Source organism: Athene cunicularia (genome assembly GCF_003259725.1).
Source record: "Athene cunicularia isolate RWA chromosome 1 unlocalized genomic scaffold, athCun1 chr1_part2, whole genome shotgun sequence".
Lineage (NCBI taxonomy): Eukaryota > Metazoa > Chordata > Aves > Strigiformes > Strigidae > Athene > Athene cunicularia.
The window spans coordinates 69,421,970-69,445,874 of NW_020799092.1; the positions used below are offsets into that span (position 1 = coordinate 69,421,970).

At 39.7% G+C, this 23,905-nt stretch overlaps 1 protein-coding gene across 1 annotated transcript in view; it reads left to right on the top strand.

The window, feature by feature from the left end:
* RELN (reelin) overlaps window positions 1–23,905 on the top strand; it is a 243,611-nt gene that overhangs the window by 179,034 nt on the left and 40,672 nt on the right. Inside the window, exons 31-42 of the mRNA XM_026868008.1 lie at window positions 4,565–4,641; window positions 6,164–6,322; window positions 8,281–8,469; window positions 8,696–8,969; window positions 10,385–10,525; window positions 10,621–10,798; window positions 12,209–12,293; window positions 14,916–15,098; window positions 16,544–16,715; window positions 16,796–16,898; window positions 19,375–19,604; window positions 23,077–23,297. Coding sequence (XP_026723809.1) covers window positions 4,565–4,641; window positions 6,164–6,322; window positions 8,281–8,469; window positions 8,696–8,969; window positions 10,385–10,525; window positions 10,621–10,798; window positions 12,209–12,293; window positions 14,916–15,098; window positions 16,544–16,715; window positions 16,796–16,898; window positions 19,375–19,604; window positions 23,077–23,297 — 2,012 coding nt within the window. The remainder of the gene's footprint in view (window positions 1–4,564; window positions 4,642–6,163; window positions 6,323–8,280; window positions 8,470–8,695; window positions 8,970–10,384; window positions 10,526–10,620; window positions 10,799–12,208; window positions 12,294–14,915; window positions 15,099–16,543; window positions 16,716–16,795; window positions 16,899–19,374; window positions 19,605–23,076; window positions 23,298–23,905) is intronic.

Below are 23,905 nucleotides of genomic sequence, written 5' to 3' on the forward strand. Positions count from 1 at the left end.
TTATATAATTATGTAAATTCCTTAATAATTAAATCAGTTAATTGGTTGACAAATATGCTTTGGACAAGTACCTGCTTGCACTGGAACTCTGGGAAGATCTGAGCACTTCTGTTCCACTGTCTTTTTAAATCTCATGTTGTTAATCCTGTGAAGCATAATATTGAAAGTAGCCACATTATCAAGAAGTCTATATTCAAACGGTATTTTTGAGTTAGTCCTACTTTCCTGGAGAAATCTTTTTATAAAAGAAAAGGATTTTCTTTAGCTTCAAGATTACTTTAAAACCATTTTTAATGCCAGATATTCATATTTATAGCTTTCCATTTGTATAAGTTTGAACCATTTTAAAAGCCAGAGGAAGTTTTAAAATACTGAGCAATGGTCTTTCTTGACTTTTTACATCTATCATTACTTTTGTTTTGCACTAGAACATGGTCATCTGGTGTCTTAAAACTTCCTCAAGAATGTAAGTGGCCAGAGGGACACCTAGTAAGAGCAACTAAGATCCCTCTTCTGAGCTTGTGTGCACCGTGTGAGCTGCTATCCTGCTGCAGCTGATCATTTTGTCAAAATAAATCAGCTGTTTTTTTTTTTTTTTGTAAGCATCACAGTGAGCAGTTTAGAGCTTTCTTGAACAATTCAAGCTTGAAGCCACATCCCTAGGCTGTTTGCTATTCAGAACAAACACACTAGTCATCTCAAAGACAAATGGGACTAACGTCGATTTTTTTGTTTCTTCAGCCACATGTGTGCTCAAGGGTAGTATCCCCCTCATGCCACTTGGCCAGAACACGGGCTTCTTAGGCTACAGCAATTACCCCAGGTTGCTTTTATGTTCAGAGGAGATAATAGCTTCTTCAAAAGGGCAATGCAACTCATCCTAAAATAGGGTCTAGCAAGGGTCAGTGCTTTGTTGTCTGGAAGCATGGGGCTTTTTTTCATTAATTATAAGGCAATCTGGATCGTCCATGCAAAACTTAGACATTCAGCTTCAGACATCTTGCTTAGAACAGGTGCATCCCACTTTGATACCATCTGTAACATTAACTGGGGCTTTTTTTATTAGAAGCAAAAGCAGACTAAGTTTGCAAAAGTGTGAAGGGTTAACTGAAAGACCTATACCATAAAAAGAAAATAATTCCTCAGCCTAGAATTTTTTTTCTGTTATTGGAGCTAAAATTAATGTCACTTGAAAGAGGAGATTAGAGGGAAGCACTTTTTCCCATTTTGGTATTACTTTTTGCATTCAATAATGCCTTGCATAGAATTTGGTTATCTTATTAGGGGTCATCTTAGCCCCTGCACAGTTATATTTTATTTTTGTGGGGGTTTTTGGGTGGGGGGGTTGGTGACTGGGTAAACAGCAGGAAAATATGCCTTGAAAGACATACCATTAGATATGTGGATTGAGGGTTGTGAATAGGAAGGCTGAAGCTCCTGCAGTAGATTTTTAAGCTTCTTATTTTTCAGGTTAATAGTGTTTTCTCAGACCTTTTAAGATCTTGTTTCATTAAATCAGGCATGGAGGAGCAAAAAATTGAAAAATATTGCAAGATATTAAAGTTTTATTTTCATTTTGAATTCCTGCAGACCTACCTATATTCCCTATCATCTTGCTTCAGTTACATATTTTTGAATGTTAAGTGTAAATTTTATGTAAGGAGTGCAAAGAATTTTCTTTTTTTTTGTAAGAAGTACAAAGACCCTTTCTCCCTTCTGTTCTCGTCCCAAAGGAGCAGGGTCCATGGGGGCTCGGTGCTCCTGGTTCACTCCGCTCCAAAGGACTTGAGATTTGCCACTCTGAGGTGCATGGTGCTGTTCAGGAAAGCAGCCCAACAAGGCACTGCCAAACTCAGGTGTCACACTAAGGGAATTTAAAACTAAAGCTTGATCCCTGATGCCAATGACTGTAAACAAGTACTCAATGCTTAGCATATACATTGTTATCGTGATCTTAGTTTTATTTGTCCCATTGTCTCCTTATTCTTTACATGATTGATTACACCTTTTTCACAGACATTATGAGAATGTCCCATAGCACTATGAGAGCTGTAACCATCAAAATTCATTTCACCCAGACCATTTTTTGCCCTACACTTCAGAAACCCCCTGGAGTCTCTCCATCCCTTCCCTTTTTCATGGCCCAATGTACCAAAGACACAATTTCGCCAGCAGTATTTCCATCCTCCAGACTGACAATACGATACCTGGATGCATTTTGGTTACTGATGAGCTACTGTCTCCCATTTTAATGGCCTGTCCCTTATGACACTCTTCACTATCTGTTCAGTGAGAGCGTTTGCACAAAGTGCATACCTGGCAACTATATAAAAACCATGGAATTTTTTTTTCCAAGTGGTGACATCTGGCTTGTTAGCTGACTTGGCTTCCATCTGCATTACAGACTCTGTTGCTAATGACTGTGCAACCATCCCAGAGAGCTGTTCTGGGTCAAACGCTTACAGATCAGATGGGCTGATTCACCCTGCTTCAGATAAGCGGGGGGGTTTTGTCTTTTGTTTTTGCTTTTTACCCATCTTTACATTTGGCAAGCATAAAAGAGAATTTCATCATGAGTCTGTAAACCTTTTCACCTCTGAGACCACTGTCTAGTGTTTTATTGCCTGAACACTGTCTCAGACACAGCGCTGCAGCAAACGATGGGACCTACCTGGCTGAACAGTGTAATACTGTGAGCCTGTCTGTTCTTGAGCTATCTATGGGGTTATATTACGATGAGACTGATGAGTACATTCTGGCTTGTCCTAGTCCCTATGGAAATACAAAACATCTCAGATAGGAGATACCAATTTCGATAACAGACCTCGAGTGTGGTTGGGTTTAGAATCATATGAGGATCATGACATTGTGTATGTAGCAGTGGGTGAGGGAAATTGGAGTCCTATCTGCATCATATTGGCTCTGGCCATAGTCCTGTGGCTCATCCGTGATTTTGATGATGTCACTACAAATTAAGATCAAATCCCCTAAAGCAAAAAGAGTTATTCTTGTGAGGAATTTTTTGAGTGACAAATCAAGCCTTGTCTTCACACAGAGACACAAATTCACCTCAAAATTAGTATTTAAAATAAAGAAGTTATCTACAAGCAGTAGAATTAATGAAGCCTGGTTTCCCTTAGATTTGTGTTCTTTTTTCCCCAAAACCCCTCTTTGGTAATAACCTCACCTCACTCTGTGTGCTCCATGAGGACACTCCCTGCACAAGGGACAAGCAGTTGCTTCCTAAAAACATCACATCAGCAAGTACTTCAGTAGTCATAACACAACAGGCAGACAGCATCCTAAGTCAAAAACTGGCTAGGAAACAAGGAGAATGGCATCACCAACTTTCAGCATGCAAAAGCTCATCGTGGGCATGAGTCCAGGTTCCCTGCTCTATTCAAGCATTGTTTCAGGTGTGCAATGCAGACAACCTGTGAGGAAGGCATGGATGTGGTGGCAATGGCATTCTCAGTCATCTCACACCTCTTTACATTAGTTATGACCAGGTAAGACTCAGATGAACGTTGGAAAAATGCAGTGAAATTTGGTGAATGAGCAGCAGTACTTTAACTGACATGGATTTCTGTTGTATAGCACAATAGTGTGCATCTGAGAGGAAATGTAAGCTACTCTGACACCACAGAGTCACAATTGAAAAGATCAGTTCAGCAGGGATACGAGGGCATCACTACAGATTGGGGAAAAAAAAACAACAAACAAACAACGTTTTGGAGTACAAGGATGGGATAGTTATTAATTCAACTATAGTTAAATAGGGATGTTCCAGGCTAATACAAAGTTCTGTCAATAAAACCAGCAACACTGTCTCAAAGGGATGTTGTGGCTTTAGAAGGGTTGCAGAAAATGGTTATGGGAAAAATCGAGGACATTGAAAAACTTCCATGCAGAGAGACAGATTAAAAGGTTGCCATAGTTTACAGCAGAAACAAATAAGAGAAGGGAGGAAAGTGACAAAAGCACTGACTATAGGACAGGTTACAAGAAAAGCAGATTGGGAGCATTTTTTTCCCCTTCTCATGATGAGGACAAGAGGATATTCAGTGAAATCGAAATATACAGGTTCAAAATCAAAGGGTCTACTTCAAAAAATATCCCATGAATGCTTTTCACGGGAAATTGTTTACATCAAGAATGTAAAAACCAAAAAGGGGATTGGTGATTGATTAAAAATCTAATATTGTATTTTAAAGCTTAAACCACTTTCAAGTCACAAGAGGTCAAGGTAAGATCTGATGTAAGGAGTAGATCTGCTTGCTTTGGAGATTTTGCATCTTTGTGTGAAAGAAGGAACTGCTAAATTCTGCTACTCAGTCCAACAATACACTTACTAGAAACAGCCTCAATAAACCACATTACCTTCTTCTGTCTTGGGTCCTCCAATGTTTACTACAGCCATGCAGGATTTCACTGGAAACACTACCTGACCAATAACCCCAGAACAGTGACCTAACTGAAAATGCCGTATTAGTTATGAGAGTTGGCTTGACTGATCTTGTGCTGTCAGAACATAATTACACTTCTACCCTGATTTTTTTAACAGGCTAGTCCAATTTTATGTACAAATTGGAAGCAAGGCTTTTGGTAACTCCTGCAACAGACCAAGAGCCAGGAATGAAGGTAAAGCACCTTTGTTTACGATAAGCTTTTTGTATTTTGGGTCTTCTACAGTGTTTTTGCCTTTTATCACCTTTACAATATCTGAAAGATTGTTTTATATTTAAAATAAATCAATTACCTCTTTAGGTTTTATAAACGGTGCAGACAACCATTTATTTTTGTTCCACACTTAGATTTACACGTATTTCCATCAAACTTAATGGTGATCTATCAGTAGGAGTAACTGTTGGTACTGTGATGGTTTAAGAAAGACAACATTTACAAGATGAAGTGTAATAGCTTTTATTAAACTAGTTGACAGTGTTGGAAAACAGGTAAATGTACAAGTACACAGGACTTCCTTCAGGTCTGAAACAAAAGGAATAAAATTCAAGTTCAGTATAAAGTGGGCAACCTCCATTTCTGACCTGAAGAAGAGTTGTGTGCCTGAAAACCTATTCAGCTTCTCAACTACACCAGTGGGTCTAATAAAAGATTACCTTCCAATCCAAGCTCATGCATGATTTACCTGAAATGAAAAATTATTAATCTGTAGCTGAAAATATATTTAGTCTAAAAAAATTAATCTCTTCCAGCTGTCTTCTCTCTTATTTTACCCACATGCTTTGAGTTACTGGGGAGGGGAGGTTGATATTTGTATTTGGGAAGGATCAGCAGAGATTTGGGAGCAGATTCCCCATGGAAAATGGTCTAGTTGCATGAAGACAGACTCCTAATATCTTGTAGATGAGAAAACTTCATTTTCCTCTCAGTATAAATCATCTAACATCAATGGACTGTTTCCTGATGTATGGCATTTACACTGATACTGACTCACAACTGTCATCCTTCAGCACAGATTACACTGAAGGTTTGATTCTCCTATCATTTGCACCAGTATAAGACACAACAAAATTAATTATCTTTGAACATACTCCAGTATAAAAGAGTTTTAAGAGAAGAAATGTACGAGTTCTTCTTTCTTGTATTATTCCCTTTGACAAGCTCATAAGTGACTTCACAATTCTGCTATGTCCTAGTATTTGCCATACTGTGTGTTAGATATGAATACTATCTTAAATTATCTAAATATTATGATAATTAACTTCTAAGGATGCTTGCATAGGTACCATGAGCATTACAAACTACCTATACTGGGAGCCCAGCTATCAGAATTACATTTCAGTGTCCCATACAAACTGTAAGGGTACCCAACATGAAATAAATACTGACTGCATGAAGAAAGTCTCATTATTCTTATTATTTCTGTGGTACAGTTAGTTTCACTGAGGTTGTAAAAGATTTGATTCTTTGAGTTTGGTGAAGGCAAGTAAGATAACGCATGGAATCTGGTGATCCCACATCACCTTTGCAGCAGGGCTTCATCCACAAAATGCTCCTGGACCAGACGATGCCAAAAGGATAGGGGAGATGCACTGGTCACGTGCACTGCGCAGGGGTTGGCAGCTCCTGAGTACAGCCTGAAGAGTTTCCCCCTTTGCTCTGTACAGTCAGACTAACTGTCTTTCTTAATTAAATATAGGGCTTGTTGTTCAATACACAAATGACAATGGGATCACCTGGCATTTGCTGAGAGAGTTGGACTTCATGTCATACCTAGAACCCCAGGTTGTTTCAATAGACTTACCTCGAGAGGCCAAAACCCCTGCCACCGCTTTCCGCTGGTGGCAGCCACAACACGGTAAGCAACACCATCCTAAAAATTCATTAAGCAGCTTTACACAACCTGCATGTCAATGCGTCTCAGTATGGGCATGTTTTGCAGAAGCCTCGGCTTACCAAAAACACAGTATGGTGAACAGCTGGGTGCTGTAGGAGCATATTTAGGCTTTCCTCAGTCACACTGCAGATTTGATTTTCTTTTATAGCATGTAGTGGAAAAGTGGTCTAAGAGTAAAGTTGCTTAAGAGCTAAGTTTAAACCAAAGATGCTGGGAGATAGGAGAGAGGAGGGGAAAAGAATGTTACACAGAAAAGCCTAAATAAGATTAGAGGATTTACCTGAGTATAGAGTAACCTGGGATGCAAAATGTCTTATACATTTTACCTCATTTTTTCTGTTTTGGAAGAGGAGGCATAACTTGGCCTTGAATCTGCCTACCTGGTGGCTCCCGTCTCTCTATTTTAGTATCTCCACACTCCAAAGTCCCCATCCCCTGCCATTTCTGTTGTCCCAGTGCCCTGCTCTCCTGCCTTCTGCTGCACCTCCAAAGCCCACTCAGCCACTTCCCACATTCTCATCTGAAAGTAAAACCCTGGTGCTGACTGATACCTACAGATGCTGTGAGAGCTTCCACTGTGCATGGGGCACATTACCTCAATTAAAAGTGTCCCGATTGTCTCACCTTTGTGCAAGGCAGCAGCTCCTGGATCCCTGCAGGAAATATAAGGTCATATTCAGAAATATAGCAAAGTACATTTTTAACAGCAGTCCTCTGGGGAGAAAAGCACGCAGCTTACATTCAGGTAATTATGGTATGCAGCTTCTTGGATATCATCTATCATTTTGATGGCTGTTTTTATTCGTACATTCTCTTACTATGTATGTGCTGGAGCTAATTGTCCTCAGGACAGGCAAGAGAGTAGACAAGGCAAGAGGGATGTGATTTAGTTAAGAAGCTAGTTCATTTGGGAAAAATGCGGAGCAGCAACCGGTGCACCACAGACCATTGTTCTGCCATGATCATTTGAACTGGTGAATGGTGCAACATCAGACCTGTTGCTCCCTACCTGAATCCTGCACATGGCCTCTTGCTCTGGGGATCCCTGGATGACATCTGTCACTGCTGAGAGCAGTTGCTCTAGGACCACCTAGGCAGTCCTGTGGCTCCCAGTAAGAGGGAGAGTTTATGACTGGAGGTTGAAATGCCACTTTCCATATCGGCACCCATAGGTGACAACCACTCCTTATTACAGATAATAGCTCCTTCATAGACTGTCCTCTGTCTGCCATAATTCAGTGCAGAGTGGTCCTGTCAGCCATGAACCATGTTCCTGATAGTGGCAGGACAAAAGTCCTGGTGCATCGCTGTTAACTTACAATTCGTTATCAAGACTTTCCTTCTTCTCCTGTGAGGGCAGTGAATGTACAGTAAGATGGCATTTTCAGCATGCCAGTAGAAAGGTGTATTGAAATGAAGGGCTGCAGGAATGGGCTGGAGATAGTGGTGAACTGATATGCCTGTAGACTGGAGAGCAAGAGAATAGAAGTTTCCAGGAAGGAGAAGGTGAAGACCACTTCTATGAATATCATCAATACCCAGAACCTTCATAATTTTCCTTTGTATACTATCCTCTTCCATACAAAAGGTTTGGGAACTAGAGAGAGGCCTTTCTGATTTAGCTGTGGGGAATGGCAGGAAGGTTGTGACTCATAAAACGAAAATCCCCCATCTAGGGGCTCAGGGAGAGCATCATTCAGACACAGGGAGAGCGTATGATGACAAAGGCACTGAAGCTTGAGAAATGAAGAGGAAAATACCTGTGTTTATCTGAAATAGAAACATACTCTAGAGTCCAGGTTCATCCTTGAGCAATGTTTTAGTCTTGTTTATCACTGCTCACTGGGTGAACACAAGGATATGGGCATAAAAGATAACTTACAGGAGCTCCACTAACCTGCCTGTTCTGCTTTTTATAGGGAAGCATTCAGCTCAGTGGGCTTTGGATGATGTCCTTATAGGGATGAATGACAGCTCTCAGACTGGTTTCCAGGATAAATTTGATGGAACTGTGGATTTACAAGCAAGCTGGTACAGAATACAAGGAGGTCAAGTAGACATCGACTGCCTGTCTATGGATACAGCTCTGATGTTCAGTGAAAATATTGGTATGTATCACCAAACATTGCCACATTGGTATGAGTCTATTTTATAAATTATCGATGGGTCAAGTTTTTACAAGATGGGAGGTATAGACAAATTCAGGTATATAGTAATCTGCAGGGAACAAAGGCTGAAAAAAAGCTGAAAACACAGATAACAAATTTGAATGGCAGTACCAAAAGCATATGTATAAGGTATACTTTTTGTTGTTGTTTTTCTCTCTTTTCTTAGGAAAACCTCGTTATGCTGAGACTTGGGACTTCCATGTATCAGCCTCCACTTTCTTGCAGTTTGAACTGAGCATGGGTTGCAGCAAGCCATACAGCAATTCCCATAGCATTTACCTGCAGTATTCTTTAAACAATGGGAGAGACTGGCACCTGGTGACAGAGGAGTGTGTCCCTCCAACCATCGGCTGTCATCACTACACTGAGAGTTCCATCTACACTTCAGAAAGATTCCAGAACTGGAAAAGAATTACTGTCTACCTCCCACCCTCAACCAAGTGAGCACTGCTCTTCATGTTTAGCATGATACAGATTTTGCTGATCTAATGTGAGCAAACATCCCTCAGCTTGGGAATTTTCTGCATGTCTTTTAAATTATTAAATGTGTGTTGTCACGCCACCGGAATTTTAAATTTCACTTCAAAATATTTCATCAAGTATAATCTGAACTGCAGGAATTTAAGGAAATAACAATTTTGGATGAGTGAATCCTTAAGTCTTGCCTATAATCTATGACAGCCAGGACAGGAATGCTAAAACAAGCTTTTCTAACATTTTCCCAGTAAGAAGCAGGAATTAATGTCCTAACCCATCCTTTCATATAAAAGTATTTTCTGTCATTGCATATAAGTCATCATCCAACATTTAGGCATGTTAGTCATGGCATTCAGTAAATCAAAACACATGTTACTGAATGTGCCACCTCCAATCTTTTGAGCAGGAGGAGAGTTCTGCCTGCCTCCTAGTGATATCATGTGGTTGTAAATGGATGTGGCAGATATGCTGGCATACGTCTCTCTGAATAAAACCATGCTTTACTTTACAAATAACAGATGATGTTGATATTGCTTACATTATTCTGAATAGTTCTGTAATTCTTCAAAGCACCCTACACATTACCTCTGTAAATTTCACCACCCAGAAAATACAGTGGTAAAAATGGACACACAGTAAAAGAACTGGGACTGGGGTGAACATCCTGGTTTCTAATTCCATAGTTCACTCTAGAGGACCATACATCTTCCTCCAAAGAATATTCTTCACAAACATAATGATATTCTGATCTTGTAAAAATCTGAGGGCAATTCTCTGTGCATTGTCTACAGCACAATTCCTGCCTGCACAAATGCAGGATGATCTACCCATAACATTTTGATAGATTTTTAAAAAATACTTTCCTCATCTAAGGATAACAAGGCAGTCTGTAATCACAGCAGGGGGTATGCATGTGCATGACATATTGATACATTGCTATGCATACATATACGAACATTTGTAATCATTGTTTTTTCTTTACACAACACTCAGTATAAATGAAATTTCATTACTTCTTACTTTACTGAAGCAATTATATTGTTTTAACTCTGCTAGCAACATGTGGAGCTGTCAAATGCTAACATAGCTAAGAGTTTCTGCTCAACCACTTTGCTGACCAAGAGTCACAGCAATGTTCTTTCTTGGTTTTCACTTTGCACACCTTCCTTTAGAGTCCACTGGAATTTTACCTAAAAGCTAACCTGAGACACTGAAACTTCCAGTTTCAACTGGAATATGAATCTTTTCCAAATACAGGCAGTCATACTTATTAAGATGCTTTTCTTCTCCTGAAGTCTATGGGATTTTACTTTATTATTTAGCACTTTGTGGAGAAGGCATTTTGAAGCCTGAAATTCATTCACTCTGTTTTCTCTAGCTCTCCCAGAACACGGTTCAGATGGATTCAGTACAACTATGCTTCTGGTGTTGATTCTTGGGCTATTGATAATGTGGTCCTTGCAACAGGGTGCCCCTGGATGTGCTCAGGCCACGGCATCTGTGATGCAGGTCGTTGTGTGTAAGTAGCAACCTGCTTAACCTGCTCCGTAGAAAGGATGTTGTGTTTTATCTAGGCCAGATGGATAACACCTTTTCCTCCCAATTTGTTGCTAGGTGTGACAGAGGCTTTGGCGGTCCATACTGTGTCCCTGTCATTCCTCTGCCGTCTGTTCTGAAGGATGATTTCAATGGTAACTTGCATCCAGACCTTTGGCCTGAGGTCTACGGTGCTGAGAGGGGAAACCTGAATGGTGACACCATCAAGTCTGGAACAGCTCTCATTTTTAAAGGGGTCAGAGATTACTTATATTGAAAACATGAATAAAAAACAGTAAAGTAAAAAACAGAAAGTAAATTTTTTGTTGTTTTCCCCCATATGTTTATGTCCAAGTCTTGAGGCTAGAATTTGACATTTTAATTCTTCTTATCTTTTCCTGCCCTAAATATGCACCATGTTTGTCACAGTTGTTTTTTATGAACAAATGCTTTTCATCTGTTTGTTGGTTATTACTTTCATTTGTGGTATAAATTCCTACTTAACCACCAAAGGAAAAGAATGAAACTCTGCTGCTGAGATTCTTGAGGCCAAGTGAGTGCTTTGAAAATACGGTACAGATTACAATCAATTGGATTTGTGTCTTGAAATCCCCTGATTGGCTTTTGAGTATTTTGAATAATACAAATTAGTCAACACTGTAGTCTATGTAATCAATGTTTATGTTGTTAGCCTGTGTTTTACTTAATTCTATCATTTTGAAGTTCTCTAGCTCTGTACGGATTTTTTTGTTGTTGTTGTTAATTACAGGTTAAAAAAGGCCAGGAAATATCCTATTTTCTGAACTTCTCAGTTCTTCAGCAAAACACATAATAGAAACTTTTGTTCACATAAACACACGGATTTTAAGCTCACACACGAGTCTTCATTTGACACTGTGAATTCAGGTGCACCAAAAAATCAAAGTTTAATAAGTTTGGTGTAGAAAATAATTCTTTAGAAGTATTTCTTTGCAAAACCTTGACTCCAGTTCAACCTCTTTAGATCATCTAAATCACAAATCACAGGATGTGAATTGCCTAAAACTTAGTTGTTCCTCCAGGTTGTTCACCTGGGGGAATAGGCATGAGAAAGAGGGAAGCTCTGCGAGGTGGTTTGCTAGATCTCTGCAGAACAGGGACCAGCTCTGGCCACAGGATCCACACAACACTGAACTCATCTATAGACATGGTCAGGACATTAGGGGTCACTATGAAGTCTCCTGTCTGCTCTGAGTCAAGAGGTTGTCTCAGAAGACAATATTTGTACAAAACATTTTTTGAGGCATAGAAAAAAGATCCTAGAGAGGAGTCTGCCTGCCTGGGTGGTTGGCTACTATACAGTTTCCCACAAAAATTAGTATACTACCTTGAACTCAAGGTCTGAGTAAGTCAGTGCTTGTAGATCACACCCCAGTGGTTCAGAGCATGAACTGAGGGAACTGTACCTGTGTCTGTGTAATGACAAACCCATATCTAGCCCTTTCCATTACTATGGCTCACTTTGCCAAGCTATCACTGTCCCCATTTACTGCCTGGGAGGTGTGGGATGGAGAATTACCTCTCTAGCTGCCACCAGCAGCACTAACAAACATCCATGAAATAGTAATCTGCAGAGCATCTTGGATAATGGGAACTAAAACTCACACTATATATTCTGTATTTGCAGGAAGGACTGAGAATGCTTGTTTCAAGAGATCTAGACTGCACTAATACCGTGTACATCCAGTTTTCATTTAAATTTATTGCCAAAGGTAAGATCATTGCTGATTTCCTATCACTTCTCTAGCTTTATTCATGTATAGTAGCATCACAGAAAAGAACATGGATTTACAATTTCAAAACTTCAGTGTACCTGATCATCAGTTTATTGTAGGTAATATGGGAATTTGTTTGAGCTTCTGCATCATCCCTACCTTGCTACCAGCCTACATGGCTGGCCATGCAGTTCTTATGAAAAAAGTAAACTGTGGTCATGTCAAAAACAGCACATCTAGTACAGTCTTTGAGCAGAAGAGAAACAAAACAGCTCAAGATTTCTTTAAAGATTTTGCAGTATGTTGGGGAAAAAAATATATTTTTTTTAAGTCATAACATGATGCCTATAATAGATTACTTAAGGGACTGACAAGGCACTACAGGGAGTTTCATTTTCAAGCTTCAGTCCACTGCATTAAAAGCTCTTTACCATTTGACTTCCTAGTAGGTATCTTAGAGATGACTAAATGGCATAATTTTGTTTAATTGTGTATGAAGAATAGTCAGACTTTGCAAGCCAAGTTTACACATTGGCGTAACAAGCTTAAGACAGTTTCTCTAGTACAAGTATTTCCAAGGCAATGATTCAGTCATACCCTGCTCCAAGGCCCTGACATCTCTGGCATTTCACAATAATTTTATCCAAGTCAGGAGTGACATGGTAGAGAACCACTAACCTGGATGAGTGTTTGAGTCACTCCCATGCAATTTCAGAAGTTCTTCCCAGCATTGCTTGTAGAACCAGCACTTCCAGGGTGAGCTCTCAACACTGAAAACTCCTCTGCATTTGGTGGAAGGTAGAAGATATTCATAGCTTTTGTGGGAAGATCAGTGCCCTGGGAATGGATCCTAACTGACTCACCATTTTTCAAAGGACAGCATGAAAATAGTTCTGAACCACCTCTTTCTTCCTAAATAAATATCTTAGCCAAATCTCTGTATGGGCAAGTAAAAATGCAGCTGTTTCTGAATTAAGTTTGATTCCCTTTAATAGGCATTTAATCATATATATTTGGCCATTTATTTCTATTGTTTAAGTACTTTATGGAAAAGAGAGAAAACGGTAGACAAAAACATGCCCAAAACAATAACATGATGAATATTTCATGTTTAAAAGCAAAATCTTTGTGAAGACTTCTTTTACAAAACTATGCGCTGGAAATATTTCTATATACAATTCTTGCCAAAATATTTAAAAATACAATGAGTAAAAATGTCATTCTGACAGGAATAGTCAAAGGCTCAAGCCTGGATTTTGACACTTGACCCACAAGAGGTAAAGCCATGAAATGAGAAATCTTTTCTCATTACATCTATATAGCTTACTAGCCCTAGGCCCAGATCCAGAACCTAGTCCCAACAAGCTCCCTAACATGGAATACAAATTAATACAGCTGCACACATCTCTCAGCTGTATTAAGAGCAGTGTGGTATTTACTGTTATTCACCACAGATAAACCAAAATAAGCTCCTGACTGCAAATGTCTCCTCCCCGCTTTTTTCCACATGCTGTGTTTGAAGAAACTCTGCTAGAGCAGGGTAGAGTAGGAGCATGCACATCAGGCACTTCGGCTTCGGCAAATTTTGTTAATTTAAGGACAGAACAAGTGAAAAACTTGCACAGCAATGCACAGTGAGGCTGGAATAGTTAAACTGTTTCTTAGCCCTTTTCTGCTGCTGTTTCCTGCCCTTGGGCTGATTTTTTGGGGACATGCCATTGCTGTGCCACACTATGAAGGACATGGAGAGTATAAATTTGGCTGAATGAGAACTCAGCTCAGATATACCATCACTCAGATGCTGATGTTCCTGGTCAGCCAGTCAGGCATGGGCCAAACATATACTGGGGACTGAGCTTGTGCAGGGTAACCAGCATCAAGTGTGAGTGCTGGGCTCTAATCAGCATATGTTAATAGTTAACGGGTGTAAAGAGCCTTATTGACTCTTTAAAACTTTAAGTAGAAAAAGAGAGGAACTGGTAGTCAGAAAATGCAAATTTTACTATCAGTTCCATTTTTAGGCCCAATTTAAAGCACAGAATATAGCTTTCTTGTTGTTGTTAAAACACGCTAATAAAGATCCTCAGTGCTTTCCATCAATTATATGACTTCTGGGCATGAATATGCTTATATCAGTGTCTACAATCAGAGCTATAGGCTATAAATTTGTGAGGATAAGGACTGTGTCTTTATCTGTGGGTGCTACAGGTGGTGATACTAATGTTTAGTATCTGGAAAAAACAAGCAATAAGTACTGAATTACTGAAAAATGACTGAGGTAGAAGAAGCTAGTTTGTCTAATCTAAAAAATTACAACACTGAGATAGCTCCTCATCCATGTAATTAACCATGACCATACATATAATGAACAGTACTGTAAATTTAGTGCCTAATTCATTAGCATTTTGCAGACAGACAAGCAAAGGAAAGCACCGGGAGATGTGTATGTACAGTACACATATATAAGGTCTCAGCAGCTTAAGTTGTTAAAGGAAGCCTATACTCTGTAATATATATCAGAGTAACCTAATTGTATTTACACTTGAGGAAGTGTTTTTGAGCTAGAGCTTTTTAAAACCAGATTATAATGAACATAAATGCATGTCCTCCCTGCTCCAGGCACCCCTGAGAGGTCTCATTCCATCCTGCTGCAATATTCTGTCAACGGTGGCATCACTTGGCACCTGATAGATGAGTTTTACTTCACGCAGACTACAGACGTCCTCTTTATTAATGTTCCTCTGCCCTACTCAGCCCAAAGCAACGCGACACGGTTCAGGCTCTGGCAACCTTACAACAACGGTAAGGAAGAGACACCCATGGAATTCCAGGTCCACACTTGCACAGCTCAGCATCTGTAAGAGGCTAGAGTTTTGAACTCAACAATAATAGAAACTCTTAAATCATGTTTTCTTATATTTGAACTCCTTCAATTAAAATTATCACAGGACTATGTTTATTGTTCTTATAAAGCTGCTGTATGCTTTAAAGTGAATATACTGTAACTTAATAACCCTTGACTCTGCACAGAAGACTACCAGCTTTGATCCTAGAGGGACTGGGAGATCAAGCAATATCAATAAAGTTTACTTCACTCAGGTTCTTCTCATTATTTTTAATGGACCTGATTCTCCTTAACACTGAGGCCCCATTAGGATGCTCCAATTATACAAAAGTGTCCCAAGTGTAAATGGGAACTGGGCCTACCTTGCTCAGAATTAACTAGGCATTAAAAACCCATTTAGAAAGAGTATGAAGTGAGCAGTTAATCTTTTGATTAAATTGTAAAGGACTGTAGAAAACCACAAGAGGAATGGGGCTCATTCCTCCTGATTACAGGAGATGTGCCAGCTGAAGAAATCTCTCCTCTGCTCTCAGTTACGCTCAGCACATTTATTACCAGGAGCTGACACTAAGGGCTCTAAAGAATTCCAGCAATCATATAGATGTGGTGATATAGCAACGATTTATTCCATGCAGGCAAATGCCTAGCACACCTCTAACAAAAAATGCAAATTCAAATCCAGTCCTAAGAATTCAGTTCCAGTTCATTCTTCCGATGGGTCTTGACTAAAACATTTAACTAAACTTTTCTTGCAGACATTATCCTCAAGTAGAAATTTTATTTAACTTTCTCTAATCAACACAAAGACTTTTACATAGATGAAAAGAACAGTTACACAAAAGATCTGGCAATCTAATCCTTCCTCTCTGGTTTGAAAGTACCAGTTTTCTGACATAGTTGAATTTATAATCCATTGGAGACAAGGTCACTCAGAGTTTCCTTCTCTCTCAAAGAGCTCTTGCCAGGCAAACACAAGCTGCTGCATGCAAGGAAAAGGTGTAGAACTAATCATCCTTTCAGGCTGCTTGGGTTCTACAGCAGCTGATCATTTAGATGATTCTTAATTAAAGAAGACTGATGCTAGAATTTCAAAGTAAATGTCATTTAAAGAGAAGATAATTGTTCAACACAGGTCTTCCACTCTTTGGTTTGCTGTGACTTCTAGAAATTTTAAAGGAATAAAAGTTAATTCTGCAGGGTCAGGCTTCAGAGCAGTATGGAGACTATTTTAATGGAAAATTAAAATTTTCTATCTTCCAATTCTATTTTAATGGAAAATGAAAATAAATGTGAAGCCACATTTTTAGCACCCTTTTGTCCCTGTAATCCATAAATACTGGCTACTGTTCTCTAATAATAGTAGTATTAGGTCTTAATAGGAATGTTCCCCTTTTCTTTGTAGGCAAAAAAGAAGAAATCTGGATTATTGATGACTTCATTATTGATGGAAATAACCTAAAGAATCCCATGATCCTTCTGGATACGTTTGACTTCGGTCCCAAAGAGGACAACTGGTTTTTCTACCCTGGTGGAAACATTGGGCTTTATTGCCCATATTCATCTAAAGGAGCTCCGTAAGCATCTCTCTGCAATAAATTAGAAGTTACTGTGTGATAAACTGAGTCTGAAGTCCTCCTTTCCTTTTTTTTTACAGGGAAGAAGATTCAGCTATGGTATTTGTTTCAAATGAAGTTGGAGAACACTCCATTACAACAAGAGACCTGAGTGTAAACGAAAACACTATAATCCAATTTGAGGTACTTGTCCTCAAAAAGTTATTTTGCCTTTTTCTTAGACAATTCTGTTCCTTCAGGTTCTGCTCTTTGGTGTAGTTGCCCAACTGTTATGATCGTCAAGTAGAGAAGCCTGTATAATTTCCCCTGTAATTGCTTTGATATTACTTTCCCTCATGTGGGTGTATCATGAAGCTTTTAATATACAGATAAGGGAAATTTCTGCGTCGAAGTCTTATACATTCTTGCCTAAATTACTTGCACTAACATTTAAGTCCATGTTCTACAAGTTGGCATCACCACTGGCAGACAAGGTGATGAGCAAAATATAATGAGTGTCCAGACTGTCACTTCCCAGCCTGCTCAGGATAAGTGTGCAGCATTTCCGTGAGCTGAACCGGTGGAGAGCTACGACTTCATCTGTGACATTAGAAATTAATTTTTCCTACTTGCTGGCCTAACTGCACTGCTGTACTTTCTCAGAAAGCCACGGTTCTGCTTTCTTTTTACTTCTGCCCATGCTTTCATAAATGCTCTAGAGGAAGCTGTTCTTTAGCCATGATGGCCTGAATTCATCCCATCTGTGGGAGTTATCTAAAGCTCATTCATAAGGAGCATATTTTTTGTGTTTCTCATCTAGTCAGCGGAAACAGGAATCCCAATGATAACACATAGTCTAAACTAAACTGTGTTTCTGGTTTATCCTAAAATCTAAACTGTGCAGTGGCTAGGGCAGCTACAGATAAGGAGTAACCATTTAGCTTAGTATGTATTAGTCTAGAGGGTTCATTTTATTGGCAGTAAAAGACTCTTTCATGTAAGTTGCCATGCCACAATTACCAGGCTGCTTTCAACAAAGATGTAGCATGCTGTAGCATTAAACAGCAAATTATACTGATTTATAAACAATTACTAAAATGATACTGCAGGTTTTCCAAGAAAATTAGGCTTAGCTGTGTACTCATGCACATTTCAGTTTGTCATGCAATAAATTCATAAATTATTGAATGCAAACCATTTTCTGTTTTAAAATATAGATTAGAACCTGTAGAACAGAAATGTTTGAGGTCACTTTAAGATATTTATAAGTCTTCAGAGCATTAACCTCATAAAATCTACATGCTTACTTCCATATGTGGTAAGAACATTGTTTTCAGCTCACGTTTTTGAGGATATTAGTATAAATGAAGAAGTTATGCATAATGCAGTAGAGTTTCTCTCTGTGTCTCAGGAGTCAAAACCTATATTGGGTCAAGCATCTCTCTAGCTTCCGGATGAACAGACAACCCTTCTAGTCAAATGTAGGTTGATGGGACTCATGTGCACTGAAGAGTGATGAAGGAAATTCGATGTAAGATACGTTTTCAACATTCAAGCACAGTTCTAAGTATTACTGGATTTTAGAAAAAAATAATAGATTTTCATTACAGAGCAGCATGTTAGACAATTCTTTTCTGCTACAAAGATATGTGAAAAACCAAAAATGTTTCATAGTTTTAGTACAGGCTTTGTATTTCATCAGCAATGGATGTTTATTTATTGCATGGTAAGTATAGTACATCTTATTTTATATGAGAGTCATCCTGTAAGGGAACTATTTCTTCTTCTTTTATATAAGCAATTTGAAACTAAAAGAATACCTTAATATCAGTGTGAAAGAAAATCAGATTAATATGCACTGGGTGCATGCAGAAAATATGTCTTAAGAGGTCACAGATGCTGTACAAATCATTTTATATTTTTATTCAGTAGTACAACTGTTACTCATCTAAGTTTTCTGCCTTTTCTATTATTGTCTACATCAGGAATCTTGTAAGAACAGCCTGAGAGGTTTGACACTTCCAAACTATGTTTCAGTGTGACATTGAGTCTAAATCCATCCAGCTATGATACTCTTTCAATGCTGTCTCCTAGGGCTTTGCTGCTATACATCAGCAAATGGGTAGTGAGTATGAAATCTGAAGATCATATGGAAGTGATGCAACACGCACCCTGTAGCATAAGCTTTTTTTTTTTTTTAAAAAAAGCGTAACATAAAAGAGGACCATAGTCCATATCAACAATTTAACAAAAACTTCATGTTTGCACATTTTGTTTTAATATTTCTGGTTTTAAAAAAGCGGTTTTGGTGCTGTGATTACTTCAGTACCTGACAGAGGATTGCAAGAGCTGATGCGTTTGCTCCAGCAACGTTAGCATCTCTCCTTTGGGATTTTGTCTAATTAACTTTATGGTTGTCTCTTAGTAGAAGTAGTCAGGGATTTCATTTTACATTCATTTTATGGTAAGCAATATGTCCATGGACAGGTAGGTCAATGTGCAAGACATCATGTTCACGCGCATGTCCTTAGTGCATCATCCCACTTATTAAATGAGTTCCCAAATCACCATTTTCCTAGGTTAAATAAATACCATACCAAATGGGGGAGGCTGACTAAGATGAAGAGTGATTATGAGTCCTGCCCTATGTCATCTTCTGCATTTCATGTCTTGGCCCCAGATCAATATTGGCTGCACCACTGATAGCTCCTCTGCTGACCCAGTGAAGCTGGAGTTCTCACGAGATCTGGGGGCGACTTGGCACCTGCTGCTCCCCTTGTGCTACAGCAGCAGCAGCCACCTCAGCTCCCTGTGCTCCACTGAGCATCACCCAAGTAGCACTTACTATGCAGGCACCACCCAGGGCTGGAGAAGGGAGGTCATTCACTTTGGAAAACTGCACCTCTGCGGGTAAGTGTCTGTCTCCTATTCCTGTCCAGCTACTTGGTTTGGTTTTATTTCTGATTTCTATCCAAAATGTTCTCCCAGCATGAGTAGTGCAGTCTGCACTAGAGCAGACTAGATGAAAAATTTTTCTCCACATTTTGTTTTGAATGTGAGTGTTCAAATACATTGTGCCTAACACTAATGTAGAATAGACATAAATCAATTCCTATTTACCCATGTATGTAATTGGTGACATTTTTATGGAAGTGAGTGGAATGGTAAAATTAATGCAAAACTGACTGTTCTTAAAGCACTTTGTATGTTCTTTACTGCAGTGTGTTAGCCATTTGAATTCATCAAGGATATTCAGCAAGGATATTATCCCAAGCACAAATAAAAGCTGGGCAGTGAGTGGACTGATAGCAGCTCTGTGGAGAAGGACTTGGGGGTATTAGTGGACAGAAAACTGACTATGAGCCAGCAATGTGCACTCACAGCCCAGAAAGCCAACTGTATACTGGGCTTCATCAAAAGAAGTGCAGCCAGCAGGTCGAGGGAGGTGATTCTCCCCCTCTACTCTGCTCTTCTGAGACCCTACCTGGAGTGCTGTGTCCAGCTCTGGGGCTGCCAACATAAGGACGTGGACCTGCTCACATGGTACCAGAGGAAGGACACGAAGATGATCAGGGGCCTGGAGCACCTCCCCTGTGAGGACAGGCTGAGAGAGTTGGTGTCATTCAGCCTGGAGAAGAGAAGGCTCTGGGGAGACCTTAGAGCGGCCTTCCAGTACTTAAAGGGGGCTACAGGAAAGGTGGGGAGGGACCCTTTATCAGGGAGTGTAGGGATAGGATGAGAAGTAATGGTTGTAAACTGAAAGAAGGTAGGCTTAGATTAGATATGAGGAAGAAATTCTTTCCTGTGAGGGTGGTGAGGGACTGTCACAGGTTTCCCAGAGCAGCTGTGGCTGCCCCCTCCCTGGCAGTGTTCAAGGCCAGGTTGGACGGGGCTGTGAGCAACCTGGGCTAGTGGAAGGTGTCCCTGCCCATGGCAGGGGGAGTTGGAACCACATGGTCTTTAAGGTCCCTTCCAACTCAAATCATTCTATGAGTTTATGATTCTATGATTCTTGCATGAAATTTGAGATCCATTAGAAAATGAGGTAAAATGTGAGCTAGTATAAACTTGATTCTACTTCAGGGTAAGGAAATGGGGTGATATAAATACGTGAGGTCTCTTGTGGCTGTAAAGTTCTCTGATTCTAAGAAATTGTAACTGCTGCAGTCACTCAGAAACTTAATGTTTGATGAACAAACTAGGTTGGATGTTAACAGATACATGGCATAGAAAACCAATATGTGCTAGCATGCATAATAACATGTAACTTTTCAAAGTATAAAACAGTAGTTTACTTTTTCAGGGAAAACTGTCTTGTAGCATCAGCTCAGTTTCTGTAAAAGAACACACCATTAAGGATTAAACTGTAGCACAGATGAATGAAAATGAGCTATGCAACTATGAGACTTTGAGTCTGTGCAACTATGAGACTTGAGTATTTATGAAACTTCTGCATACAGTGGTCCCTCCACCAAATAAGTGGCCCCGTATGTGCCTCTGAAAGTATGAAAAGACCTGTATAAGAGATGAGAACCACATTTGGAAAATCTGGATGTTTAATAATTTAAGAAAATGTTTACATTTTAAACTTGTATTTTCTGGTTTAAGACAGTTAACATTTCAAGCATGGAATAGGTAACAGTCTCTTGCAGCGGCTCATTTGTCCTTCTGGCTTTGCCCAAAAGAATTATTTGACCATTTGCCCAACTACCAATGCATCCCTTCAACTGAAAAATTTGACTATTAAGGCTCCTAACTCATTTAAACCTTCCAGGTATTTTCGTTTAGTCCTCTGCTCCTGAGTGGTTTTCTCCTGTTTGTCTGCCTTTCCTCCTTACACCTTCCCCAACACACCAGGCCAGAAGTCAATTGCTGATAGCCAGCCAAACCCAGCAGTGCAAAGCAGCTTCCATGGAGCATTCAGTGCCATGAAATTCTTGGCCCAGAGGGCTGAAATGGGATTTTCTGCACCAGAATACACTGGAATAACAAGAAAAAAACTCCAAACCTGACTCATCTTGTAATCCTAAAAAAACCCAGCCTTTTCATCCCCGAAGCGTCGATGATTATATTTAAATGAAGATTAAGACATTTTCAGTTATTTCCACTACATATGTTATTTTGGACATTCTCAGCAGACAGCTGTTAACTAAGATGTAGTATTCCAGTTATATTCTGAAGGAAAAGATGAGAGTTTGTTGGAGCAGTGAAAGAAACCCCTACCAACTTCAACAAGACCAGTATTTCAACTCTACTTCAGACACAAGTCAGACTTTACCCTCGCCAAGAGGGAGCCTGAGAGAAGGAGCTGATGTGATTCAGGGATGGAATTAATCCAGCCCATGGGGCTTAGATCTCCTTTAAAGAGGATCTTGCAATACCTCCAGCCTCACACTTGTGTCCTCGCCTCAGGGCACACTAGAATCAATGTTTTTGACTTTCAGCAGGACTCTGGTTCTTGGGTCCTTTTTTATCATACCAAGACAAAAAAAAAACAAAAACAAAAAAAACAACACATCAGCTACCTGTGTTATTGATTCACCTGCTGCGTTTAGATATCTCTAATAAGACACATTAAACATGCAAAGCAATTAAGTGCTTTTCCCTTCTCACTCTTCTGCTTTCCTTCCTCCTTAAAAATGTTTTCTGAATCGTCAATAAAATTAGTCTCTCAAGTATTTTTCCCAATCTGGATTTGTTTTCCCTCTTTCCCCAGTCGGTTCCTATTTATATGTGTCATTGATGTGAGTAGCACTTAGGAGGCAAATTAAAAATGACAGGACAGCACCCAAAGGAGAATATAGTTTAAATTAACAATTTTCAGTATCAGTTTGGTTTAAGATTAAGCCACCTGAAAGTAAACTGAATACCTGGTGACATTTCAGATCATGTTTTCTTTCTGCGTAACTGAGGGTGAGATCCTACCACCCCAGCCCTACAGGTGGTCTCCCTGGCGGCAGGGTGGCAGCATGAAGTAGGAGTTCACCCTGCAGAAGAGGGTGAAGGTGGTCTGATCTGACCCAGACACTATATGCCAACGTAGAAGGAAATCCATCAGACTACAGCCATTCATCCTCCCCATGAATGATGGAGAGAAGAGTGGTTAGATTTCAAATCCTATTTTCAAGTCCATCATTCCGTTTTGGTGTTACAACTAATAAATAATGTTATTTTTATTTCTGTCAGTACTTGGGTTGAAATTCAACATAAAGATGCATGAGGTACTAAAGGAATTAGGTATAGCAGTCAGTTTCTAGAATTAAGCCATTTGTCAAGTCAGTTCCAACAGAAAGAATACTGTATATATGCATAGTATGGCATATATAGAGAATACAAAAAAAGATGAAACTAATTTTTAACGTACACTTTATGCCTTTTTCAGGTTGGCAAGGTTCAGATGGTACCAAGGATTTTACCCTGCTGGATCCCAGCCAGTGACTTGGGCCATTGATAACGTGTACATCGGCCCGCAGTGCGAGGAGATGTGCAGTGGGCACGGCAGCTGTATCAACGGCACAAAGTGCATCTGTGACCCTGGGTACTCTGGGCCAACCTGCAAAATAAGTACCAAGAATTCTGACTTCCTTAAGGATGATTTTGAAGGTATCTCTTTTTTTTGTGGGAGGGGTGAATTCTGCCCGTCTGTCTTAGTGGAACCCAGGGCTCAAGGGATAAAACAGCAAAGTCTTCCTCACCCCTGAATGCTTCTGAATATAATTTATGCTGTGGGCATATTCCCATGAACCAAGTAGTTTAGATGTCATTCTCAGGCATGGTTTGTGAATATCTGATGGCTATCAGTTGCCTGGTTTGGAGTGTCTGTCTGACTCTTTGTGAAGTTGTTAATGCCAGAATAGAAAATAGTCACCAAAATGGAATTTCCCAAAACTCTACATGTAGAAAATAATTTTAGAAGAAAATGATGGTTTGATAGTAGTTTGACTTTAGCACAGATAGAACAGGTACAAGTGAGGCAAACAACATAAGGCTTTGAGGTTGTGTCGTTTCTCACTACAAGGGAAATCTAAAGGGCCTTAATACAGCAGACATGGTTTCAGAGCAGACCGTGTGTCTCAGCGGTGAGGGCCACTGCTCAGCAGGCACAGCAGTCCCCAAGCAAGTGATGCTAGGAGGGAACTCAAAGTCTCATGTGTGCCTGGGCACACACTGCATCCACACACACAACTTTAAAACCACCTAGAGGTTTCCCC